Source organism: Humulus lupulus, chromosome 3 (assembly GCF_963169125.1).
Source record: "Humulus lupulus chromosome 3, drHumLupu1.1, whole genome shotgun sequence".
Classification (NCBI taxonomy): domain Eukaryota; kingdom Viridiplantae; phylum Streptophyta; class Magnoliopsida; order Rosales; family Cannabaceae; genus Humulus; species Humulus lupulus.
In genome coordinates this window covers 79,879,350-79,904,049 of record NC_084795.1, presented here as the reverse complement: position 1 = coordinate 79,904,049, position 24,700 = coordinate 79,879,350, and the positions used below count along the sequence as shown (strand labels likewise).

Genomic DNA, 24,700 nt, shown 5'->3' with positions numbered 1-24,700 from the left:
TGATAGAGATCTCATTTCAGTAATTAAATTAGTTTACTGAAATATCATTTACAAGGAACTAAGTGTTTTAAGGATAAAATACAATGAGGGGTAAAACGGTATTTTAGTCCTATCTCATTGTAGACCGTCTATAGAGGATTGAGTGACAATTATGGTTGTAACAATGGATAATTAATAGCGTATCTATACTTGTTATAGAGCGTTCTATGAATTCAAGAGTGCAATTCCAAGTCTATAGTGGAGTCACGAGGAATTAATAAGTTAGTAAATTTATTTGTTAGATTTATGATAACTTATTGGAGCTTGATTTCATAGGCCCATGGTTCCCATTGTACCTTGGATAAAATCATCTAGATAGTCTCAATTAATTGATTTAATCATCAATTAGAATTATCAAAGTTGACCAGGTCAATTTTGGATAGTTTCACAGAGTTGTGTAATTTTGAGAAGAAAAGAGAAATTATGGCAGATTTATTAATTAAGATAAATTGGTATCTAAATTAATAAATAAATTTAAATCAAGGTTAAAATTATAAATAATTAATTTGATAAAGGATTTAAATAATTATTTAATTAATTAAATCAATAGAAAATAATACAGGCCTTGATTTTAAGTCCAATGGGCTTATAATCAAATGGGAAATTTCACGGGCCTATAGCCCATGATAATTTCGACCTAGGGCTTCAAAATGGCTGTTATTTTATTGATTTTTTAATTAAATTAAATGGCCTAATTGAGTCTATAAAAGGAGTGCTTATAGAGAAGTAAAAAAAAAGGTTTTTGATAAGTCAGATTTTCTGATAGTTTTATATTCTCTCTAAACACAAGTCCTTTTCTAAGCCTCTTTGTATTTTCTCTTCTTCTCTCTATATCTATCTCATGTGTTGAGAATTGCCCACACTAGTCTAGGTGGTTCTAAGGATACATTGGAAGATCGTGAAGAAAATAGAAGATCGGTTCAGTTTCTTGATAATACTCTGCGACAGAGAGGATACTAGAGTTAGAGAAACTGAAGGAAGGACTCTTAATTCCGCTGCGTATACTGTAAGTATTATATTGTTTGTTTCTCTTAGAATTCAATTTAGAAACATGTTTTAGGCTATCTCGTATTAATTTGTTTAATATTAGATATACATGAAAATAAATAAAGATCCTGTATAAGCTTTTTCCAACAATTAATGCCTTGTAATTATTGGATTATGCTCTACGAACTGTTTAGCTGCTAATAATGTTAAGTTATGATATTATGTTTTTTTGCTGGGCCTCGGCTCACGGGTGCTACATGGTGCAGGTAAGGCAAGTTGACCATGGGTTGGAGAGCTCTGGGGGCAAGGTGTACATTGTCAACTGCTCGGCCACCACGGTCGAGGAATTGTACAGGGACGGGAACCTAAATTGTATATTTTTACATTAGAGTGGCTTGGTTATTTATTTGTTATTGAGAATTTTTTATTTACGTTATTTAAACCTTGTTTTGGGATCCCATGTATCAAACATGTATTTTCATCAAATTTAATCGTTTATAACCAAAATTATTTTTAACCTAATTTGTTTATGTCATTAGATACACATTTTGATTTAAATGACTTGATTAGCAAGTCTTGCACTATTTCAAACACACAGTGTAACGGTCTTGGTTATCCAGGGCGTTACATATATGTAATGCCCCGAATTCTCCGATGTGTTTAACGGTGTGATAGAAGGCCGGGAGGGCCATATTTGCTTAATTATGTTATTAATTGATAAAATGCATGTATATGTCAATTATATTATAATATGATGTGAAATGCATGCATGTGAGTCCATATTTTTAATCACAGGGGTGTGATGGTAATTTGGCCAGTTGAGGGTAAATTGTTTATTTGGATGCATGTTGGTGATATATTTTAAGACCACATTATGATGTGGGTTTGTTCGAGCCATTCGGCATGAGACGATCATGGTATGTTAATTATCGGTTTGGTCATAACAGGCTTAAGCTCGGGGCCCGGAGTGAGTCTCGGGGTGTTTTTAATGATTAGAGTGTTACCGGGCATTAAAGGGTAACGGGATGTGAATTATTGGTGTTTGAGAATAATGAGATTAGCGGGAATTGGGAAGCGTTAATTATGATTAACGGGATAGGTGGAAAGTACCAATTTTACCCTTGAAATGGTTTTAGAAGCCTTAAAAGACCTAGGGGTATTTTAGTCATTTGAGTTTGGATTTATATGACTTTAGATGGCTGTGGAAAGTACAGAGCAAAAACAGAGTTTTCTTCTCCAACCCATACATCATCTCTCCTTTGAAGTTTTTGAGCTCGAAGTAAGGTTTCAAGCTAGGAAATCAAGGGGCTGAGGTTGTAGACTTGGTTCAGCCATTAGAGAGGGTTTATTCCAGGTTTGAGGTAAGTTTTATCCATTAACTTTCTGGTTATACCATGTTTTAGTTTTGAGTTTCAACTTTTGATTTCTTGATGGAAGTGTGGATTTGAAGAGGTTTTGATTGATGTTTAGTTTGGGTTTTGATGAGGGAGAGTTATGGGTGATGTTTAGAGGTTAAATTGAGTGTTTGGAGGAGGTTTTGGGTTGGTTTGAAGGGCTGGTTTCAGAGGAAAAACGCAGGGGAGGATTGCTGGTGCGTGCAGCCTTTTTGGCTGGTCTGGGCTGGGCGCTGCGGCATGGCTGTGGTGCGCCGCGGCCCTTGGCGTCTGGCAAAGAGGGCTGCCTCTGTTAAAGGGGCGCACTGCGGCGCAGCTGGGGAGGGCCGCGGCCCTTAGGGCAATTTTGGCCAGAATGGAGTTTCTAGCATGGGGATTCAAGCCTAAGGCCTCGGGGTCAAACCTACTACCCGGTTGAGTAGTGTTTGATGTCGCGGAGGTTAGGTTTTGGTTTGGGAACCTTTTATTATTCATTTTATTGATGGAATCCCATAATTGGTTATGACCAGGTAATCGCTAAAGGACCAAAAAGGTTGATCGTTCTCAAGGGTCGTTCTTTTATTCATTCTAACTCGAACCAGAGGTAAGAAAAATGCACCCCAAGTGTGACATGCATGGATATTTATGAGGCATGTTGGTTGTATAAATATGGACATGGATTGAATATAGAATGCTTAGCATATGTTGCTCGCTTGTGCTTGGTACTGACTCATTAGTCAGATTTGGCAAAGGTGCTAGTATCAACTGTGAAGCTGTGACTTATTAGTCAGGTTCGGCAGTGGTACTGGGCACTAGTCACATTGCGCTGACTCATTAGTCAGGACGGCCTTAGCGTGTATCACGCAAGCCAACAGAGATTAGATCTAATTGACTATCAACATTGAATGACTCAAAGAGCATTAATGCTAGACCGACCCGAGGGTTGATGAATGAAATAAGCTCTTGGAGGCTAGTGGCTTACCTAGCAGCCACTCTCCCACATGAAACAGTGACATGCTTGTCGGTCACTCAGTATGGTTTATCAGAACCTGTTGAAGGCTAGTGGCTTACCTAGCAGCCACTCTTCCATTTGAATTAGTGACTTGCTTGTCAGTCACTCAGTATGGTTTGTCAAGACCTCATGTGATGTTCACTCATTTGTTTGAAAGCTTTATGCTCAATGTGATTATAATGATAATCATTTGATAATGTTTATGTATTGTGTTATGTTTTCTTGCTGGGCTTTGGCTCATGGGTGCTATATGGTGCAGGTAAAGGAAAAGAAAAGCTCGCCTAGCCTTGAGTGGAGAGCTTAGGTGGTGATGTGTACATATGCAGCCGCTTGACCACCACAGCCAAGGAGTTCTTAGAGGAACTAGGGGGTTTACCCTATTTTTGCCGCTTAGGTCGACGGGATTGTAAATTTAAAACAGTAATGACCATTTTGTACTGAGAACAACTTGTACATGTTTTGATTAGCTCTGCAGAGCAGTTTGTAATGAAAATATCCATTTCCTTTTTATTAGTTTTATACCTTAACCCGTTAATTACACTTAGAGCACGTTTTTTACCAAAGGACTCGGGTAGCGAGTCAATTTTCCGGTCCACCGTTCACCGTAACTGTTCTGGGGTAACCAGGGCGTTACAATATATGTTTCAGGAGGATGCCCGAATCTGGTGGGAGGTGATATCCCAGACAAGAAATGTCAATGCCTTGGATTGGGAATAGTTACGAACTCTATTTAATGAAAAATATTACAACGATGCCATTAGGGCGGCAAAGGCTGAAGAGTTCAATAGATTAATTCAGGGCAACTCATCAGTGACTGAATATGCCTTGAAGTTTGATAGACTTGCAAAGTTTGCCAGGAAACTGGTGCCCACTGATGGGACCAAAAGGGAGAGGTTTCTCCAAGGGCTACAACCTATGATAGCTCAGGATGTTCGCATTACCACTGTGTCAGGGGTGATTACCTATGCATAGGTTGTTGAGAAGGCCCTCACAGTTGAGAGCGCAGAGAACAAAATCTAGCGTGAGAATGCAGCCAGGATAGATACTAGGAGGGTGGGACCTTCATTTGTGAGTTCAGGTAGGGGCGAGGGCCCCGATGATCAGAAAAGGAAGGCTCATGATGCCTTTCCAGCTCTAGGCCTTGATAGGAGACCACATGGTATTACAATAGGCCGCCAAGGCGGCAATGAGGGCTGGAGGACTTTTCTAGAGTGCGCCAGATGAAAGAGGCACCATATAGGGGAGTAACGGGCAAAGGCTTGCTTTTAATGCGGGATAGTGGGACACTTAAAGAAATATTTCCCAAAGGCAAGAAAGGGAGAACCAAGAAAGGTGGACAGCTCGGCCCCAGCTTGAGTGTTTGCATTGATACAGACGATAGCTGAGGCTTGTTTTTCAGTAGTCACATGTCAGCTTTTTAGTGCTAGAACCCCTTATACTATTTTGATTGATTCATGTGATACACATTCTTTTATTGCTAATAGAATTATTAATAGACTGTGTAGACCATGTGATTATTATGCTGTAGGGTTCGGGACCTTATTACCCACTGGGAGTTAGTAGTATCCAAGAGACGGGTCAGATCATTGTCAGTGACAGTGGAGGGCAGAGAGTTATCAGTTGATTTGATAGAGTTGGTTATGACCAACTTCTATGTGATTCTGCGTATAGACTAGTTTGTGAAGTATGGGGCAACCACAGATTGCAGAAGGAAAATGGTAACCTTTGAGCCTGAAGGTGAGAATCCTTTTGTGTTTGTTGGCACTGTGCATGGACCCCATGTACCTATGATATCTATATTGAGGGCTAGAGATCTATTGCAAGGTGGTTGTATAGGATTCTTGGCCAGTGTGGTAGATACCACTCAGGTCGTGCCAGTGGGACCAGAGGACCAAATTAGTCTTTGAGTTTCTGGATGTGTTTCCAGAGGATTTACCAGGGTTACCGCCACACAGAAAGATTGAATTTATGATTGAACTGGCACCAGGGACATAGCCAGTGTCTAGGACACCTTACAGAATGGCCCCAATAGAATTAAAAGAACTAAAGGTACAGTTGCAGGAGTTGTTAGACTTGGGTTTTATTAGACCGAGTTTCTCACCATGGGGTGCACCAATCCTGTTTGTAAAGAAGAAAGATGGTTCTCTGAGAATGTGTATTGAATACAGAGAACTGAATAAGTTGACAATTAAAAACAAGTATCCTTTGCCAAGGATAGATGATATGTTTGATCAATTGTAGGGTAAGATTGTATTCTCAAAGACAAATCTTCTCCACTACCTAGGCATAGGTTGTAGTCCTTGGATCCAATGTTATCTTGATGTCACGTGCTATCATGACATTCAATCCCCAAACAAACCGATCCCTCCGTGCCATATCAGTAGGCACCAAGTCCGGCGTGAACTTCGCCAACCTGTCAAACTTTAATGCGTAATCGTCAATCGGTTCCGAGTCAGGTTGACAAACTCGTCCACCTTTGCAGCTCGGACTGCAACACTATAGGATTTCTCATTGAAAATATCTCGCAATTCCTCTCAGGTCATAACTGCCACGTCCCTTCTCTGGGACAAAACTTCCCACCAGATGTGAGCGCTTTCTCTCAGCGTGTAACTGACATGGGCCACCCTCTCATTCCCTTCCACCCTCATGAAATCCAGGATGGAAGAAGTGTTATTCATCCACTACTTTGCCTGTAGTGGCTCTAGACCACCCTCAAAGGTGGGAGGATGCTGCTTCCTGAATCTTTCATACAAGGGCTCCCACCTGTTTTCCATCACAGGCTAATTGGGTACTGGTGTCACAGCCTATGGAATCTGTATCCCAACACCCCAAGGAGGGGCCTGCTGTCTCAATTCTCAGAGCTCAGCTTCCATTCGCTGAAGCCTTGCTTCAATTTTGGCAAATAGTTGTTGCCAGTTCTGTGGGGCAGGTGGAGGGTCCTGACCCTGGTTGTCATCTTCGGCCTTACTGCCGCGGAGTCTGATCCATTGCCGAGGCATAACTGCAATATGCCTGCAATCAATGTCACCACACATCAGGCATGATAACAACATCCAAAACCACCTCCCAAAATCATCAATCAGTCACGAAAACTAGAACAACACATCACACACAACATAAACATACAACAATAAAGGGAGTCGTGCCCTGGCATCATTCATATATATAAACACATTCATCATGCTCTATCTATAACATTCAGGCAAACAAGGCAACTTAAACAAGTAGTTAAGCACATAATTCATTTAATACCGACCAACCCTGAGTCGAGCTTGTCACTGGCAGCGAGCGTACATGTTTGGTCGATCTCTAGAAACCATAAACTTTGGTACGCTCTGATACCAAGTTGCAATGCCCTATTACCTTAGATTCGTTACCATGTGATTTATAAATGTGACATTAGATCGCTAATCAAGGCACTAAGCCTTATTAGCAGATTTGGGACATTACAGGTCTGGTTTTTTCCTTTTAGAAAACATGCAAACGATTAAAGATGTGTGTTGACGGTGAGAACTCGTCAACTAAGTTTAGTTGGAAGAAATTATCAAGTTAGGATCGTCAATAAAAAAAAGCTATAGAAATCAAAGCAATAACTCAAGAATTATGACAGAATAACAATGGTGAAATCAATCAATCTTTCATTAACTCTCAAGCGTTTGCTACAGTGAAACTCCCAACCCCTTTTCAGGTGGTCTTAGAGTTCATTTTATAGTAGGCTCTAATGGCCTTAGGTACATAGTGGTCTAGGAGACCATGGGGTACATAAGTACTATGTCAGGGGAGTGGCTTCAGAGGTTGTGGTTGTACATCCAGTACAGGAGCAGGTGTCAGGAGAATGCCTCCACTACTTGTCTGTACCCATGTCTGATGAGTGATGGCAGGCATAGTGGCGCAGGAGGTAGTGGTGTCGGCTCTGACCTTTGGCCGTAGACGTACGGACCATGACTCTTATCCCAGCAGTCCCACTGGCACTGGTATCCGTACTCAGTACTAGGTCGTACAAGTACGTCCCATTCGACACGTACTAGAGCCTCTAAGCATAGGGGTCTCAAGGTGTAAGGAATGGGACCCTTGGTGTGTGTTATGGTCCTGGCGTGAGGTGGAGATCTTGGGTCCTTGGCACGAGATGCCTGAAGCCTTCCGAGGTCACTCACGAGTCTGGTTGATAGGCATGTGGCCTTGATGGATGTCTAAGGATGCGTAGCGAGACGCCCTCCTTGCGACCCCCTTGGTGACTCGGCTCCCTAGTTGCTCACGAGGCCCCCCCTCCTCTCACGAGGCCACGCGAGGCCATGCTTGGGCGAGGCCATGCGAGGCCATACTTTGGCGTGGCCATGTGAGGCCACACTTGGCGAGGCCATATTTGGGTGAGGCCACGCGAGGCCACACTTGGGCGAGGCCACGTGAGGCTATGCTTGGGCGAGGCCATGCGAGGCCATACTTGGGCGAGGCCACGCGAGGCCATACTTGGGTGAGGCCATGCGAGGCCATATTTTGGTGAGGCCACGTGAGTCCATACTTGGGCGAGGCCATACTTGGCGAGGCCATGTGAGGCCATACTTGGTGAGGCCATGTGAGGCCATACTTGGCGAGGCCGTGCGAGGCCATATTTGGGTGAGGCCACGTGAGGCCACACTTGGGCGAGGCCATGCGAGGCCATGTGAGGCCATACTTGGCGAGGCCACGCGAGGCCATACTTGGGCGAGGCCATACTTGGCGAGGCCATGTGAGGCCATACTTGGCGAGGCCATGTGAGGCCATACTTGGCGAGGCCGCGCGAGGCCATACTTGGCGAGGCCATGTGAGGCCATGCGAGGCCATATTTGGGGCCATGGGCGCGACGCCGAGAGGCTCCAGTGAGGCCACGGGCGCGACGCCGAGACGCTTCAGTGAGGCCACGGGTGCGACGCTGTGGGCACTCCAGCGAGGCCATGGGCGCGACGCCATGGGCACTCCAGCGAGGCCATGGGCGCGACGCCGAGGGCACTCCAGCGAGGCCATGCGGGCTTGGACGCGAGCCTATAGGTGATGGGGCGTGAGCCTATGTGCGCGAGATCACCTTGCGCGGCATGATCCTAGGCCTGCTAGGCCGTTGTGAGAAGGTGGCGGCTCGATCGCCTCGTGGCTCAAGTATGCACTTGGGCCTCCGAGGGACCTTAGCGCCTGTCCTAGTTCTTTTATGGGCGTGGAATATTGAGTGTCCACAATGTGAATAGAAGAAAATGGAGAAGGAAGTCTTAAATAGGCAAAATATGGTAATTGATGAGTGATCAAGGCCATTAATTCAAGTTTATTACTGATCCAACGGACCATGTTCAATCTCGATAGTGGCCGTAATTGAGCATATGAAAGGACGTGGGCAGAGGCTATAGTACTCGAGTACTATAGTTATCCATTATCAAGTTGACATGTGTGCCCACTCGAGTGTGGTAGGTGGCCATGTTTCCTGAGTGAAAAGTTCAAAAGTTTCTCTCTCATTGCTCAAGTAGAGACTTCTGAGGGGGCAAAATGTTATACCCCAAATTTTTAGACTTATTAAGTCATCTCGAAATATAGGCTCGCAAGGATAAGGTTCAAGGAAATAATGTATTTATATGCACGCATTTATATGATCAAGTGTGTACGTCAATAATATTGGTGCCACGTCACCAGTCTAGCTCGAAAGGATCGGACCATGCCAAAGGTTTACTTCGAAAGCTCGAAAGATAGTGACTTGGATAGTGTTGCAGTTGCCAGCTCGAATTGTGATGTAGGCTCGAAAGCGAATGTTTGGTACAGCAAGCAATTGCATTTAAATAATAAAAGTCTACATTCGTGGGCTTAGTTATGTATTTGTTTAGTCAACCTGATTCTTATGAGATTCATTATATTTCAAATTTATATTGAATATTTTTGTAATTTCCCTAAAAATGTGGGAAGAAGTATTTGAACCCAGTCTATAAATACTAGGATTATTTATTTGTAAAGCACACACAAATTTGGGACTAAAACTCTCTGAAATTTTCTTGAGGCTTTAACGTGGATTATCTAAATAATAGTGACTCGTGGACTAGGTAAATTTAACTACTGAACCACGTAAAAAATCTCAATTAGTTTCTTCCTAGTTTCTTGAATAAGCTTAATTGCTCTTATTTTTTGTTAACGAAAAACTTGGTCAACAGTAATATATGATATTTTCCTTTACATTAACAAGTTTTATAGCTAGATATGTTGTCTTTGGTAAAATGTGATGTATTTTATTTTCCTTTAACAAGTTTTATAAAGAGTGAATAGAAAGCATTGGATGAAAGATTATGCCTACATGTAAACATGTAATTAGAACATAAAAAAGAATCGACAGATCTGCCAACTCTTACTCTTAAAGATTCTTTTATTTTTTTCTTTATAAAATAAAACTAAATTATTAATTCTTTGGAATTAAGTTAGAGGTAGAACAAACATTTCACATGCCACCCTCTTATTCTCTTTATACCAACTAATGAACAATCACTTGTTAAATGATTATCTCATTAATTTCGCTTTGCATTTGCTCTTTTAATATAATTTAATTCCTATTATCTAAATTAATTTATAAAAGAAAATAATAAGAAAACAAAAGAAAAATTAAAGTCTTTGTCTAGGTCACATGTAACAAAAAAAGCTACAATAATATTCCTTAAAATAAATCGATTGTGAGTTCAGCCTTAATCAATATTTATAATTATTATTTTTAACTGCAACCTAATTTTATTATACTTAATTACTTATCAACCAAATACTAAGAAATAGAACTAAGAATCTAATCTTGAGATTATTTATAACTATGGTGATAATTAAGTAACCACAAAAAGAGTTTTATTCATTTGAGGTCTAATAAAAACGCTATGTAAGTACATAGTAGTCTTGTCTATTGACATGGTTGTCTCTTTGTAAGTCTATTGATCGGAAAGTTTGTATGAAGTCTATGCTAGTTTTTCTCTAAAGAAAGAATGTCAGCTAGCAATATGTCTATGAAGGAGTTGGAAGCGAGGTACTCAATGATTAATCTGGAAGAGGAGAATGAGGGTGGGATATCTTATGACTCTGTTGAAAACGATGACTCAGGGGTGGATACAAGGTGGTGCCTTGTTGGCCGTTTTTTTGACAGAGAGAATTATTGATTTTCAACCAATGCAACATATGATGGCTGCGTTGTGGCGACCTGGGAGGGGTATGTATGTTAAGGAGCTGGAAAATAACCTCTATCTTTTCCAATTCTATCATGAAGTTGATATAAAAAAGGGTCATCGAAGGGAGTCCTTGGACGTTTGATAGGATGCAATTAATATTTGAATGCTTGAAGGAGGGAGATAATCCGAGGCAAATCACCTTGAACAGGCTTGATATTTGGGTCCAGATACATGATTTGCAACCAGGCTTCATGTCTGAAAGGGTTGTTAAGGATGTGGGGAATAGTGTGGGTACGTTTGTAGAATTTGATCCGAATAATTTTACAGGGGTCTGGCGGGACTATCTTAGAGTGAGAGTTAAACTCAATATTGATATCCCAATCAAAAGGAGAATGAAGATTCGAAAAATTGGCAGTGACTGGTTTTGGGTGACTTTCAAGTACGAATACATACCCACGTTTTGCTTTATTTGTGGGATCATTGGTCACTCCGAGAGGTTTTGCGATAAGCTGTTTGATACTCCATTTGAGCAGATTGCGAAGCCATATGGGGCCTGGATGTGTGCAGCGTCTCGGCGACAGAACAAATTGATTGGCTCTAAATGGCTGCGGTCGGGCTCGTCTTCTCAGACACCGTTCATAGATAGTGGTCATTCCGACGCTGGGAACAGAGGGGTTCATCTAAATATGGAAGGTGGTGTTATGAGGGGGATTTTGACCAGGCTGGATTCACGGGGAACAGGAGTGATGGACGGGAGCGGTAATAGTGGGATTGCTGGAGGTCAGAATTCATTTATGGAGGAGGAAAATCAGGGATTGGGGAAGGAAGATGGAACCCGTATGAATCAGGTTGCAGATGAGGCAGATATCCCCAATATTAAGTTAACTATCAATGACCCTAAACGACGTCGTACGACTGAGGAAGATGTTATTGGGCCAAATGAGGAAATGGAGGTGGTTACGGGTCAAGCATCAAATGGGCTTTCAAAAAATGGGCAGCTGGCGGGTCCTGGACTTGGGGCTCGCCTATCTCAATGAGTGTCCTCAGCTGGAATTGCCGTGGCATTGGGAACCCACGGGCTTTACAATTCCTTAAGGATATAGTATATCAAAAGAAGCCCAAATATGTATTTTTATGTGAAACTTTAAGTAGAGGAGACCGAATAAACAGAGTGAAAACTCAGCTGGGTTTTGACGGTAGCTTCTCTGTAGATGCCAGAGGAAGAAGTGGGGGTATTGCTCTGCAGTGGAAATGTAAGATGACATCGAATTGTTAAGCTTCTCTCTAAATCATATAGACGTGATGGTGAAGGAGGAAGGTGCTCGAGAATGGCGACTTACAGGGATGTATGGAGAACCAAATAGAGCCCTTAGAAGAAGAACTTGGAGCCTAATTCGAAGGCTTCATGAACAGTCAGAGCTGCCATGGTGTTTGATTGGAGACCTTAACAATGTGCTCAGTCATTAAGAAAAAAAAGGTGGTGCTCCTTATCCTAATTGGCTGGTGAAAGGTTTTCAACAGGTTCTCAATGAGTGTGGCTTAATAGACTTGGACTTAAATGGTTATCAATTTACGTGGGAGATGGGTTTCGGTACAAACAGATGGGTTGAGGTCCGTATAGACAGAGCTCTTTCTTCTCATAGTTGGTTACACATGTTCCCAATGGCTGAGCTCTTCAATCTTGAATTTTCTACCTCTGATCATTCCCCTCTATTGTTGGATCCAATTTTCACTCAATCTAGCCCTCAAGAGAAAAAGTTTCGGTTTGAAAATGCTTGGTTGAGAGAGCCAGTTTGTCAGCAAATTGTTAGTGATATTTGGGATAGTTGTATCGATAGGGATATTCTAGGTAAGCTGGCTCACTATGGTCAGGTGTTGGGAAGTTGGGGAAAAGAAGTTACTGGCAATTTCAACCATAGAATTCATTTGTGCAAGAAGAAGCTTAGTCGGTTAAAAGGTAGAAGAGATGTTGGGGCAGTACAAAGATATAAGGAGGAACAACAAAAATTATATGAAGCTCTTACTCAAAAAGAGATCTTCTGGAGGAAAAGATCAAAGCAACTTTGGTTAAAAGAAGGAGATCCAAATACTAAGTTTTTCCATGCTTGAGCAAGTGCAAGACAAAGGCAGAATCACATTTCTAGATTGAGGAATGCCTCTGGTGAGTGGGTAGAGTGGAACTCGGGCCTAGCTGATACTATTAGCAGTTATTTCACTGGACTGTTCACTGCCAACCATACAGACTGGAGTACGATTACTAATTGCATTCAGCCTAGCATCACTGATCAACAGAATATGGAGCTTCTGAAACCAGTGGAAGAAGAAGAAGTGAAAGCTGCTCTGTTTCAGATGCACCCCGATAAGTCTCCTGGGCCAGATGGAATGACCCCAGCATTTTACCAGAAATTTTGGAGAATAGTGGGTTGTGATGTGGTGAGTTTTGTCAGGAATTTTTTTAATATGGTGTCTCTTCCTGAAGGTATCAATGATACAAATGTGGTTCTTATTCCATAAAAGAAGAATCCTGAACAGTTGGGTGATTTGAGACCAATATCTCTGTGCAATGTCTTGTATAAATTGGCTTCTAAGGTTCTTGCTAATCTCTTGAAACAAGTTTTGGATCAGGTTATATCTGACTCCCAGAGTGCTTTTATCCCTGGCCATCTAATAACAGACAATATCATGGTCTCGTTTGAAGTTCTGCACTATCTTAAGAGGAAGCGAAGTGGCAATAATGGGTATATGGCTCTGAAACTTGATATGAGCAAGGCGTATGACCGTGTTGAGTGGCCTTATTTGAAAGCTATTCTCTCCCAGATGGGCTTCTCTGAGAAATGGATTAATCTTATTGATTGTTGCTTATCAACTGTTCGGTATAGGGTGGTTTGTGGGAACAGAGAAGTGGGCCCTATTTATCCAGGCAAAAGGATCCGACAGGGAGACCCTATATCCCCTTATTTATTTCTTATTTGTGCAGAGGGCCTTTCAGCGTTGATTAAGCAGTTTGAGGCTAAAGGTTGGTTACATGGGTGTAAGGTGGCGAGAGGAGCTCCTATGGTTTCCCATATGTTCTTTGCAGATGACAGCTACTTGTATTGTAAGGCTACTGAACGAGAGGCCGGGAATGTCTTGAATCTACTGGGGATTTTTGAAAGGGCATCAGGGCAGCAGGTTAATCTAGCTAAATCTTCAGTTTTCTTTAGCTCAAATACTAGTTTTGATGTGCGCCAACAAGTTTGCTTAATGATGGGGATTCAAGATGCCGATGCTTACAGTAAGTATTTGGGATTGCCTAATACCATGGGTAGAAATAAATCTGCCCTCTTGGGCTTTCTTAAGGAGAGAATCAAGAGTAGAATACAGAGTTGGGATGGGAAGCTTTTATCAAGGGCAGGTAAGGAGGTTTTGTTGAAGACTGTTGTTCAAGCTCTTCCAAATTGCGCTATGAATGTATTTCTTCTCCCTTTAGAGGTGTGTAAGGATGTGGAGAGAATGATGAGTAAATTTTGGTGGGATTCATCATCTACAGCGCGGAGAGGTATCAGCTGGATGAGTTGGAAAAGGATGTGCTATCATAAGCACTGTGGTGGGATGGGTTTTCGAAACCTGAGGGACTTTAATCTCGCCCTTTTAGGGAAACAAGGGTGGAGATTGCTAGTGAGAGACAACTCATTTGTTGGCAAGGTGTTCAAGGCTCGGTATTATCCTAGAGGGTCCTTCCTTAGTGTTTCATTGGGGTCTAATCCGAGTTTCATCTGGCGGAGCATTTTGGAGTCCCAGAGCTTAGTGGCTAAGGCTGCTCGTTGGAGTATAGGAAGCGGTAAACGTATTTCAATTATGCATGATCCTTGGCTGCCAGACGTGAGTAATCCATGTGTCATTTCTGATCATCCTGGTTTAATTGATAAAAACGTGTGCAGTTTATTCAGAGTTGATAGGAAAGAATGGGATTTGGAAGTCCTCTCTGACCTGTTCGTGAGGAGGGATATTGATCTCATTTTAAGCATTCCTCTGAGTGATTATTTTGACGGGGATGCTTGGCAATGGTCAAAGGAAACATCTGGAAACTATTATGTTCGCTCTGCTTATAAGCTGATTCAAGAGACCAATGGTAGATGGGCACCTTCCGACAGTTCAGGCTTTTGGAGGAAGTTATGGAATTTGAAGATTCCGCCAAAGGCTAAAAATATTCTGTGGCGTGCGACAGTTGGGTGTCTTCCAACTAGTTTGCAATTGCGTTCTCGTCATGTGGATGTGCCGCTTCTTTGTTCTGTCTGTAACTCTAGGACGGAATCTATTCTACATGCTTTGGTGACTTGTAATTTTTCTCATGGCTGTTGGACTAGAGCTAAGGTTGGGGTCCTAGCAGGTCCTTTCACTGAATTTGGTGATTGGTTGGAAGAGGTGTTCTCTAAAGGCAATTCTGAGATCGCTACAGAAGTAGGAGTTTTATGCTGGGAGATTTGGAAGGCTAGGAACAATTTAGTTTGGAACCAGAAGAGATCTTTAGTTGAAGAGGTAGTGCTATCAGCTTCTATATTACTTGATCAATGGTTAGCTGCTCAATCTAATAATTCGGCCCCATCTTTTGCAAACTGGCGGCAAGGTGATGGTATTGAGCAATGGACTTTACCCCATTCTGAGATGATCAAGGTGAATGTTGATGCAGCTATTTTGCTCCTGACGGAAATTTTGGTGTTGGTTGCGTGGCGAGGGATTCTGCGGGGCATCTTATTGAAGCTTTCTCGTCCTTGAAGGTTGGGAGAATAAAGCCTTTAGAAGCCGAGGCTTTGAGCCTGAAAGAAGCTCTTAGTTGGATTAAGAGACGATCTTGGCAGTCAGTGGTGGTGGAGACGGATTGCTTGAATGTAGTCCAAGCTATTCGTAGTTTAGTGAAAATGGTTTCAGCTTTTGGGTTAATAATTAATGACTGTAAAACCTTGCTTAATAGTCTTTGTGATGTTGATCTATTTTTTGTAAAACGGTCTGCCAACAAGGTTGCTCATTATCTTGCTCGAGCGTCTTGCTCTCAAGCTGACTGTATTTTTAGAGGGAGTGATGTTCCTTCTAGTTTGTTGTCCCTCTTGTTGGAGGACTCGTTAAGTTAATAAAGCTTTCCTTTATTTTCAAAAAAAAAAAGTAACCACAAAAAAGAATCGATATGGCAAGTGGGTAATCATTATTTAATAGATGAAATACATTGTTTCTTACTTATTAATTTTGGGATTGTTTAAAATTTTGATAGGCCTATTTTTCATCCTTCGCCCATCTTCAATGCAATATATAAATTTTGTGTCAAATTTAATAAAAAAAAATGGGTCAATATAAGAGTAATGATATGTGCACACACAAACACTACACACACTTATGTGACAAATCATTTTTACATAGTGAGACTCATCTTAATTAAATATGATTGGTTGAAATAATTTGTCACATAAGTGTGTAGTGTTTGTGTGTAATTTGTGTGTGCACATATCATTACTCATGTTATATTTTGCTCAATATTTGCAATTGTACTACAATGCACAATATGCAAATTAACACAAAATAAGTCAATAATTCATCTAATATTTATTGAAAACATAATTTTTTTATTATCCAAATTATATACTCCAAAAAATTTGTCATTAAAAAAATAAATAAAAAATGATATATTATTGGTTATTAATTGTAAACTCCTCAATTATAATAATTAGTAGAAATATGTTAAATAAAAAAGTAGCATTTATTAATATGATAAATTTGACTCATGTTATATTTTATGTCAAATTTAGTATAATTTTTAGCATGCGTTAAATTTGATACACTTTTTGGAACAATATTAAAATTATATTTTTTATAAGATGTGATAAATATTACATTAGACCAGCTTTTTAGCACTTTTTTTCCTTTCCATGTCTAGATATTTCCCCCAGTACTTATGATCACACAAAAATAAAAACTTAAATGATGTTTTTTTAATGATTTTTTGCTTAAGGTTTTTATTTTTCATTTATTTTGAGAGAATTACTTTCTCCTTGGTCATTCATATCAGAACGACCACCCGAACGACTTGAGAGCAAAACCTCATTCTTAAACTAATGATGCCACTTTTAGAGTTCTTGGTTATAACACTTATGGCATGTTTACTTAGAGAGAATGGGAATCACTTTATGTTAACTATTTCCATTCAAATGTTTACTAAATTTTAGGAATGGGAAAGAGTAATAGGACCCACATAAATTTAGGAGAAAAGTAAGGGAAATGTTCTCCTCCCATCTCTTCAATGAATGTCATTACGCTGAAAATTTATTTTGATTTTTTACTTTTTATTTTTTATATTTAAAAATTAATAGACAATTCTACCCTATAAGTATCAGTCTAATTTATCTAACGGAAGCATCATTTTTTTTCTCTTCTTATCGTTTTTCTTCTGACTTCTTCTCTTCTTCATTATTGTTATTGTACTTTCATCATTTTTTTTCTCTTCTTATTTTTCTTCTTGACTTCTGTTTACACAATCAAATTACTTCCATTGTGGTTATTCCAGACGTGCACTTCACATTCAGGTAACATATTGTATTTTTTTATTTTTTAATTCTTTTAGATTAAAGATATATTATGTTATGGTATAGATTTGTGTTTGTGCTTTTCACTTTAGTTGTAATTAATCTTCTTGCATCTTGTTTATGATACATATATAAATAGTTTCAATTCCCAACATGTTAACTCGTTATAATTATTTACACATATATAGATAATGAACATTAAATTCTATGAATCTTTTTTTATTATCAACTTTTCAAAACAATACATGATAGAAGTAAATTTAAATGATCTTAATCAAAACTAATTTACTTCGTTTTTTATATAAAAAAATAAAATAGAAAAAAAATCAACATATGGATATTCAAACTGATATTTAAGAATTTGAATTTAAAAAGTTATTATTTTTATTATTATTGTTATTGTGATTATTATTATTTAGGATAAATATTTTGTTAGAAATTTAAATAAAGATGCATATATAACTAGAATGCTATAAAATCTCAACTAATAATGAGTTTTGTTTTGAATAAATTCAAAAAATTATTGGTAGGCACGTTAGTTTCAAAAAAAAAATATCTAAGCAAATTTCTACTAATGGATCAAGTGGACAAATAAATGAGAATGGTATAGATCAGAACTTTCCAAACTCCAAACAAATATTAATAATAATATTACTACACTACACAACACTTTACTTTTTCTTTCGAATTTTTCTTTTCACATTATTATTATTATTATTATTATTATTATTATTATTATTATTATTATTATTATTATTATTTGTGATATGATCAACTAATTCTATCCGAATAACATTGACTGCAAACAACAGGTCAAGTATTGTATATATACCCACTGCAAACAACAGGTCAAGTATTGTATATATACCCACGTCACAATATTTAATGCCTCTACACATACAAATATAATATTTTTATGTATTTCATATTGAATATATTTATATATATATATTAGATACCCACTTGAGTTTCTTATATATATATATATATATATATATATATATATATATTAGATACACATACAAATAAAACTTCTATATACCTATTATATACAAATGCACAAGTACTGATTCATTATACTTCTTAAAACTGTTTTTATTATATAAAAAATAAAACTTTTATATAAATATTATTATATAATTTTTTTAAATATTATTATATGAAAAATGTGCACAATTTATTATACTTCTTAAGACTGTGTAGGCAATTAAAGAGATAACTTTCTTAAAAAATATTTAATTTTGTTTCATCATTTTAGTTCATATAATTTTTTTTATGATGATATATCTCACTGACTTGTCATGTATTTTATTTTCTAATTGAATGTACTTTTTTTTTTTAAATATGCTCTTTTTATTTTATCTTTTTTTTTCATTTGTTTTTATATATTAATTTACTATGTTTATAATTTACTATATATAAATGCACGATTGTTATTTTCTTAATAAAATAGAAAGAAATTATAATTTGGGATTAGATATTACTTTTATGCTTCATTCTCAAATTTTTAATCTACAATCTCAAACTCAGTTATTAATGATATATATTATTAAACAAACTTTACATTTACTATGCAGTATTTTTTAGGTTTGACTTTGTTTATTATAATTTTTTATATAATATAAATATTAAATTACAAATAACCTAATAAAATAAATTACTAATTTATTATAAAGTAAGGTATATACATTTTGAGTAATATTATGTAATTAGTATAAGTAATACACTAATAATAAGAGATGGATAAATAAATAAAATCAATAATAACATGAAAAATTGTAATAATTGAATTGATAATTATTTATTTAGATAATTACTCATTTTATTTGTTATAATTTCTCATTTTCAAAAATTGAATTAAAACTAAATTAATATAATCTAAACAAATAAAAATGACAACTTTTTTTACAAAAATGTTAAAAAAATAATAATTAACAAAAACATATTTTTTAAAATTACCTTAGGCACGTTCCTATTAACTAGTATATATATATATATATTTATATAATGATGATGTTATTTATATTTGTATTATTATTAAAATAGTCTTATTTGATTACTCACAACTTCAGAACTGTAACAGACATGGCATAATATTTCCATTCATAACATATCACGCATACATAGACTTTCATAATCATAATTGGACCATATAAAGCATACATACAATATCATAATGTTTCCAGCATCATGCATAGCATACAAAGTATAAAGATTCCATATATCTTAAAATTAAGAAATATATAATTAATATTTAACTAACATTCAAATTTATTATTTATACTTCATAAGTAACTAATTTTTAAGTTTGATTTTTTTGCAAAAGAATGTTAAATTATTATTTTTTTAATTATTTTATTAGAGAAATGATGGACATATTTATGATTGATTCTTTTTTTTTTCTTAAGCCTATTCATGTATTCATGGTAGGTGGTGTTTAATGTTTTCATATAAGCAACAACTTTGCATAAATATTATTGATAGGTCCAACATATGTGATAATGTATATATGATAGATTTTTTTGTTCATATTTCGTGGAATATAATTTATTAATTTAAATAGCTTTTAGTAATTTAAGTTATTATTATTATTATTTTGTACCAAATTACTGTTTGTATGTATTTATATATTATATATACTGTACTTATTATATTTTATTTTTGTTCTAAAAATGTAGTTGACGTGTTTTCCAAAAAAGGAAAGATAAAAAATTTGACGTGAAAAGATTAATATATAATAGAAAACTAACTTTTATTAATAAAAATATTTAAATTGCTCTAAGAACATATCACTTTTTTAAAAATAATAATAATAATGAAAGTAGTAGAATAATAGGCAATGTATTGTATTATAATAATAGTATTTATGTAAGATATTTTTATTAAAGAAATAATAGTTTTTTTTTAAAGTTATTATTTAATTAATTATTACAAAATGTTACAACAAAATAAAGTGGCACAGTAGTTTTTTTTTTAATAAAAGAAGTCTAACTCATTTATGTACAATATAGTGGCAAGAAGAAAAGAGAAAAAACAATTAAAAAAATAAAAATAAATAATAACAAAACAAAAGAAAACGATAAAAGAATGTTGATAACCAAATTATTTATATATATATATACATAGTATATATATATATATGTATGTTGTTAATTAATTGGTTGCTATCTTTATATTTTGAAAAGAGAATTTGAATATTTATTTTTTATACCAAAACATTTTGTTAATTTATGTTTTTTTTTTTTTGTAGACGAATGACTTCGTTAAGTTTGACAAGGAAACAAAAGATTATTGTTGTAGTACAAAATTTGATTGTACTATTACAAATTATTTTGAGTGTATGTACAACTACATGTGCTTATGCATGGATAGGTTACAAAAAACGTCTCAATTATCCGTTATCTATTATGAGAGTCTATAGACAATTAGAAAACTTACATGATTTAGTGTATGAAAGTGATGTCAAATGTGTTTCACAATTAAGAATGGATAGACAAACTTTTCAAAAATTATGTAGCATACTCACTACAAGAGGAAATTTAAGAAGGACACGCAATGTATCGATTGAGGAGATGGTAGCAATGTTTCTATATATTCTAGCACACCACCATAAGAATCGTGTTGTTGGTTTTAGTTTTAAGAGATCAGGAAAAACTGTTAGTAAATATTTTCATGAATGTTTAAAAGCAATGATTCGCTGCCAAAAAGAATTTTGGAAAACACCTGAGCCAGTATTAGAGACCTCAATCGATCCAAGGTGGAAGTGGTTTAAGGTATGAATTATGGATTACAAAATTTAGTTGTTGATTGTTAACTAAAATTTGTTATAATAAGTGGAATGAATTTGATGTAGAAATGTTTGGGAGCATTAGATGGAACCTATATAAGAGTGCGTGTACGTGAAGCTGATAAACCAAGATATAGGACAAGAAAAGGAGAGATCGCAACCAATGTTTTGGGGGTTTGTTCACAAGACATGCAGTTTATATATGTCTTACCAGGTTGGGAAGGTTCAACACATGATGGACGAGTATTGAGAGATGCCGTGACTAGGAGAAATGGGTTAAAAGTCCCTAACGGTAAAATAATAAATTATAGTAAACTTGTAAAAGTTTAATCTCAAACTAATAATGTAGTTTTCCATCGAATAACAAAATTTATTTTATGTTGGTGGTAGGTTATTATTATTTAGTTGATGCTGGATACACCAATGGTCAAGGTTTTCTTGCACCTTTTCGAGGAACACGATACCATCTTAATGATTGGGATGATGGACACCTTCCAAACACACCGGAAGAGTTCTTCAATATGAAACATTCAAGTGCTAGGAATGTAATTGAGCGTTGCTTTGGATTGTTGAAAATGCGATGGGCAATTCTTAGAAGTCCATCTTTTTATGACTTGAAAACACAACGACGTATAATTTATGTTTGTTGTATGTTGCACAATTTTATTCGAAAAGAGATGAACATTGATCCAGTGGAAAATGAGATGAATAATTTTCCAGAAAATCATACTACAACAAATTATAATTATATAAATAGTGTTGAGTCTTCAAATTCTTGGACCACATGGAGACAAAATTTGGCAGAAGAAATGTGGAATACATGGCGAGCAAATAGAGGTTTAGGATAATTTTTTTTAGTATTTATTATTCTACTATTTGTATTTGAGCACTTTGATCATATTTTGATGTATTAACGACATATATACATTAATTTGAAATGTTCGTACTTTTTGTCCAAGTTGTTTGAGTTTAATTTCATTCATATTGATTTATGAGTACTTAATTCTTCTGAGTTTTGTTTTTATACTCATGAGAAGTCTTATATGAATGTACAGGATGAGTTCTAACTCTAATGTAGGTCAAAGAGGGAGAGGTCAAAATAAACATTACTGGACTCCAATGGAAGACAATGCTTTGATCGACTGTCTTCTAGAGTTAAGCCAAAATCCTACATGGCGAGCTAATTGTGGATTTAAAAATGGATATTTGCAACAAATAGAGATTATGTTAGAAACAAAATTACAGCGTTCTGGATTGAAGGCCTCACCTCATATTGAATCTCGTATTAAAACTTTGAAGGGAAAGTATTGTTGCTTGACTGAATTGTTGTCTTTAAGTGGTTTTGGTTGGGACAATGAGCATATGATGTTATTATGTGAAAAAAGTGCATTTGATGAGTGGGTGAAGGTAAATACAATATAGTTTGACATATATTTATATATAATAATATATATATTAATGTCTGTTATTTATGATAACATGTGATTGCATTGTTTTGTGAATACACAGAAACGTAAATATGCAAGTGGATTATATGGAAAACCATTTCCTTATTATTACAAGCTAGCAGAAATATATGGTCGAGATCGTGCTACTGGAACAAATGCTGGTAATGCTGATGATGATGAAGAGGAAATACGACAAGAGGATACAATTGGTGTGGATTTTGGAGTTGATGATAATATAGCTGATGGAGGGGATGATGAAGAAATAGATGAGTTTGATGGTGTCTCAAATACTCAACACCCTAGTAATATGCGTTGTAGATCCACTGAGAGTACTACTAGTGCCCAACAACGTAATAAAAAGAAAAGGTCAAAGGTAATGGATGGTATGTCAGCTAATATTGGTGCATTAGCAGAATCTGTATCAGAAATCGTCCCCAAGCTTCAAGGACTGATCAATGCATTATCAAATGATAAAGAAGTGGCTGATATGCAAGCCAATTTATATACAGAAATAAGCAAGATTGACAGCCTAACTGCAATACAATGTATTAAAGTCACCAACATGTTAGCAGAAAAGCCCTCATTGATGCGAGTGTTTTATGCAATGTCAGATGAGGTGAAAATGCAATATATTATGAATATGTTGCAAAATGATGCCTAATAGTTATTTTGAGATATTAGAACATTACTATTTATGTTACAACCTAGACTTTTGTGTTTGCGTTTAAGTTTGAAATTTTTTAAGATTGTTATTAGCTATAATTTTTTTGATTTGGTTATATTGACTTCATAAATAAATAATGTATATATTTACTTTTTTATTAACAATATTATACTAATCTAGTAAGTCTAAGTTTAGGATTTGATAAATAACGTTAAAAAATATTATTATATTTATGTGTAACATTTTGGCTGTGTTTGATAAAATGAAAGACTGTTTGTTGTTTTTATTATTAATATTATTATTATCAGAATCACACGACACCGCTGCAACAGCCTTACCTTTCAGCTTTTTCTGACGTGGATGATGAGCTGGCAGTGACTCTTCCCTCTCTTGAAAACCGACATAGATATATATATGATACTTCCCATAATATTAATATTAATTGTGACCTTATCAAAATAAAAATAATAATAGAATAAGACGTTCATGAGGCGCACGTGTTACGTGCGTGACTGCCATGCCAGCCCCATACGTATAAGCTGCTCACGGGTCTGCCGCTTGTCACGTGCGCTTCTGCGCGAGTCCTTATAAGTATCATGTATTTATTTAAATAAATAAATCAGAAAAAAAGGTAATTATTAAAGTAATCCTGGTCGGTCCGACTGTTAATAGCACAGTAGACGGTTGACTGAGAAGTAGCACCTAGCGGTGGCCAGGAATACTGGTAGGAGGAGGAGGAGCCTGGCTAGGCCACAAAGACTTAATAACTAAACCATGGTTTATTAGCTAATAATTAATTAGAATAAGTTAAGACAGTTGGAAGGGAAGTTGTTAGTTAATACCAAATTAAGTGAGTTTGGCTTGGTGAAATCATGGATTCTTGCGCACGTGGGTTAACTATTCATTGTGATAAGGATATCTGAATTTTTAAATACGTATGTATATACGTGTGAGTGTGTCACACTCACTTGGATTGGATTTGATTCAAATATAAGGAAATGGCGTTACGTGATATTACTTTTTGGGTACTGGCCCTAATGATTGTGATGATCCATTTAGGTGCACGTTTAAAAAGAAAAGAAAATCAGTTGTATTCTAGTTAGTGGAACAATTATGGTATTTATTTTATTATTTTATCTAAACAGTTCGAGGAATTATGTGTTAGCTCTCTCTCTCCTATATATATTTATAATATAAAAGTAAAAGAAAATGCATTTAAAAAAATTTAAATAATCGATAGTGAATAATTGTAATCATAATTTTTGCTTTTAATATGATTTAATACATTACCCTAATTCGGGGAGTAGTATTATATATATTATAGATTCTTAAAGAATATACTGTTTTGTATTTTTTTTGTTTTATTAATGGTGAAAATATATATCAAAGAATAATTAGTGATTTTACCTTTTACTTTTGATATTTAAATACCCCTAAATGACAAAATTAATATTTTTTTACCCACCAACTATTTCTCTTACTATGAATTTATCCCAAAAAATTTTGTCCATCATTAAATATCACACACATAATAAAGTGATTTCAATTTTACCCTCAAAGTTTATTTTTATTATAAATTTGACCATGGAGTTGTTTTTAGAAAAAAAATTATTTAGTTTTTACTAATAATTTATAGGAGTTGAATGTGTAGTTTTTTATTGGATTATATAATTAATTAAATGGTTAGAAAA

The 24,700-nt window shown here is 36.1% G+C and overlaps 3 protein-coding genes across 3 annotated transcripts; all 3 read left to right on the top strand.

Annotated features, from left to right (window-relative positions):
* Positions 1 to 11,861: 11,861 nt before the first annotated feature.
* LOC133824468 (uncharacterized) lies at positions 11,862 to 12,668 on the top strand. The gene is made up of 2 exons (XM_062257354.1): positions 11,862 to 12,011; positions 12,081 to 12,668. The coding sequence occupies exons 1-2, from the start codon at positions 11,862 to 11,864 to the stop codon at positions 12,666 to 12,668; spliced, it is 738 nt and encodes a 245-aa protein (XP_062113338.1).
* Positions 12,669 to 20,682: 8,014 nt separating this feature from the next.
* LOC133824467 (protein ALP1-like) lies at positions 20,683 to 21,745 on the top strand. The gene is made up of 3 exons (XM_062257353.1): positions 20,683 to 20,883; positions 20,964 to 21,189; positions 21,288 to 21,745. The coding sequence occupies exons 1-3, from the start codon at positions 20,683 to 20,685 to the stop codon at positions 21,743 to 21,745; spliced, it is 885 nt and encodes a 294-aa protein (XP_062113337.1).
* Positions 21,746 to 21,953: 208 nt separating this feature from the next.
* On the top strand, positions 21,954 to 23,006 carry LOC133824466 (uncharacterized). The gene is made up of 2 exons (XM_062257352.1): positions 21,954 to 22,304; positions 22,407 to 23,006. The coding sequence occupies exons 1-2, from the start codon at positions 21,954 to 21,956 to the stop codon at positions 23,004 to 23,006; spliced, it is 951 nt and encodes a 316-aa protein (XP_062113336.1).
* The last annotated feature ends 1,694 nt before the right edge of the window (positions 23,007 to 24,700 follow it).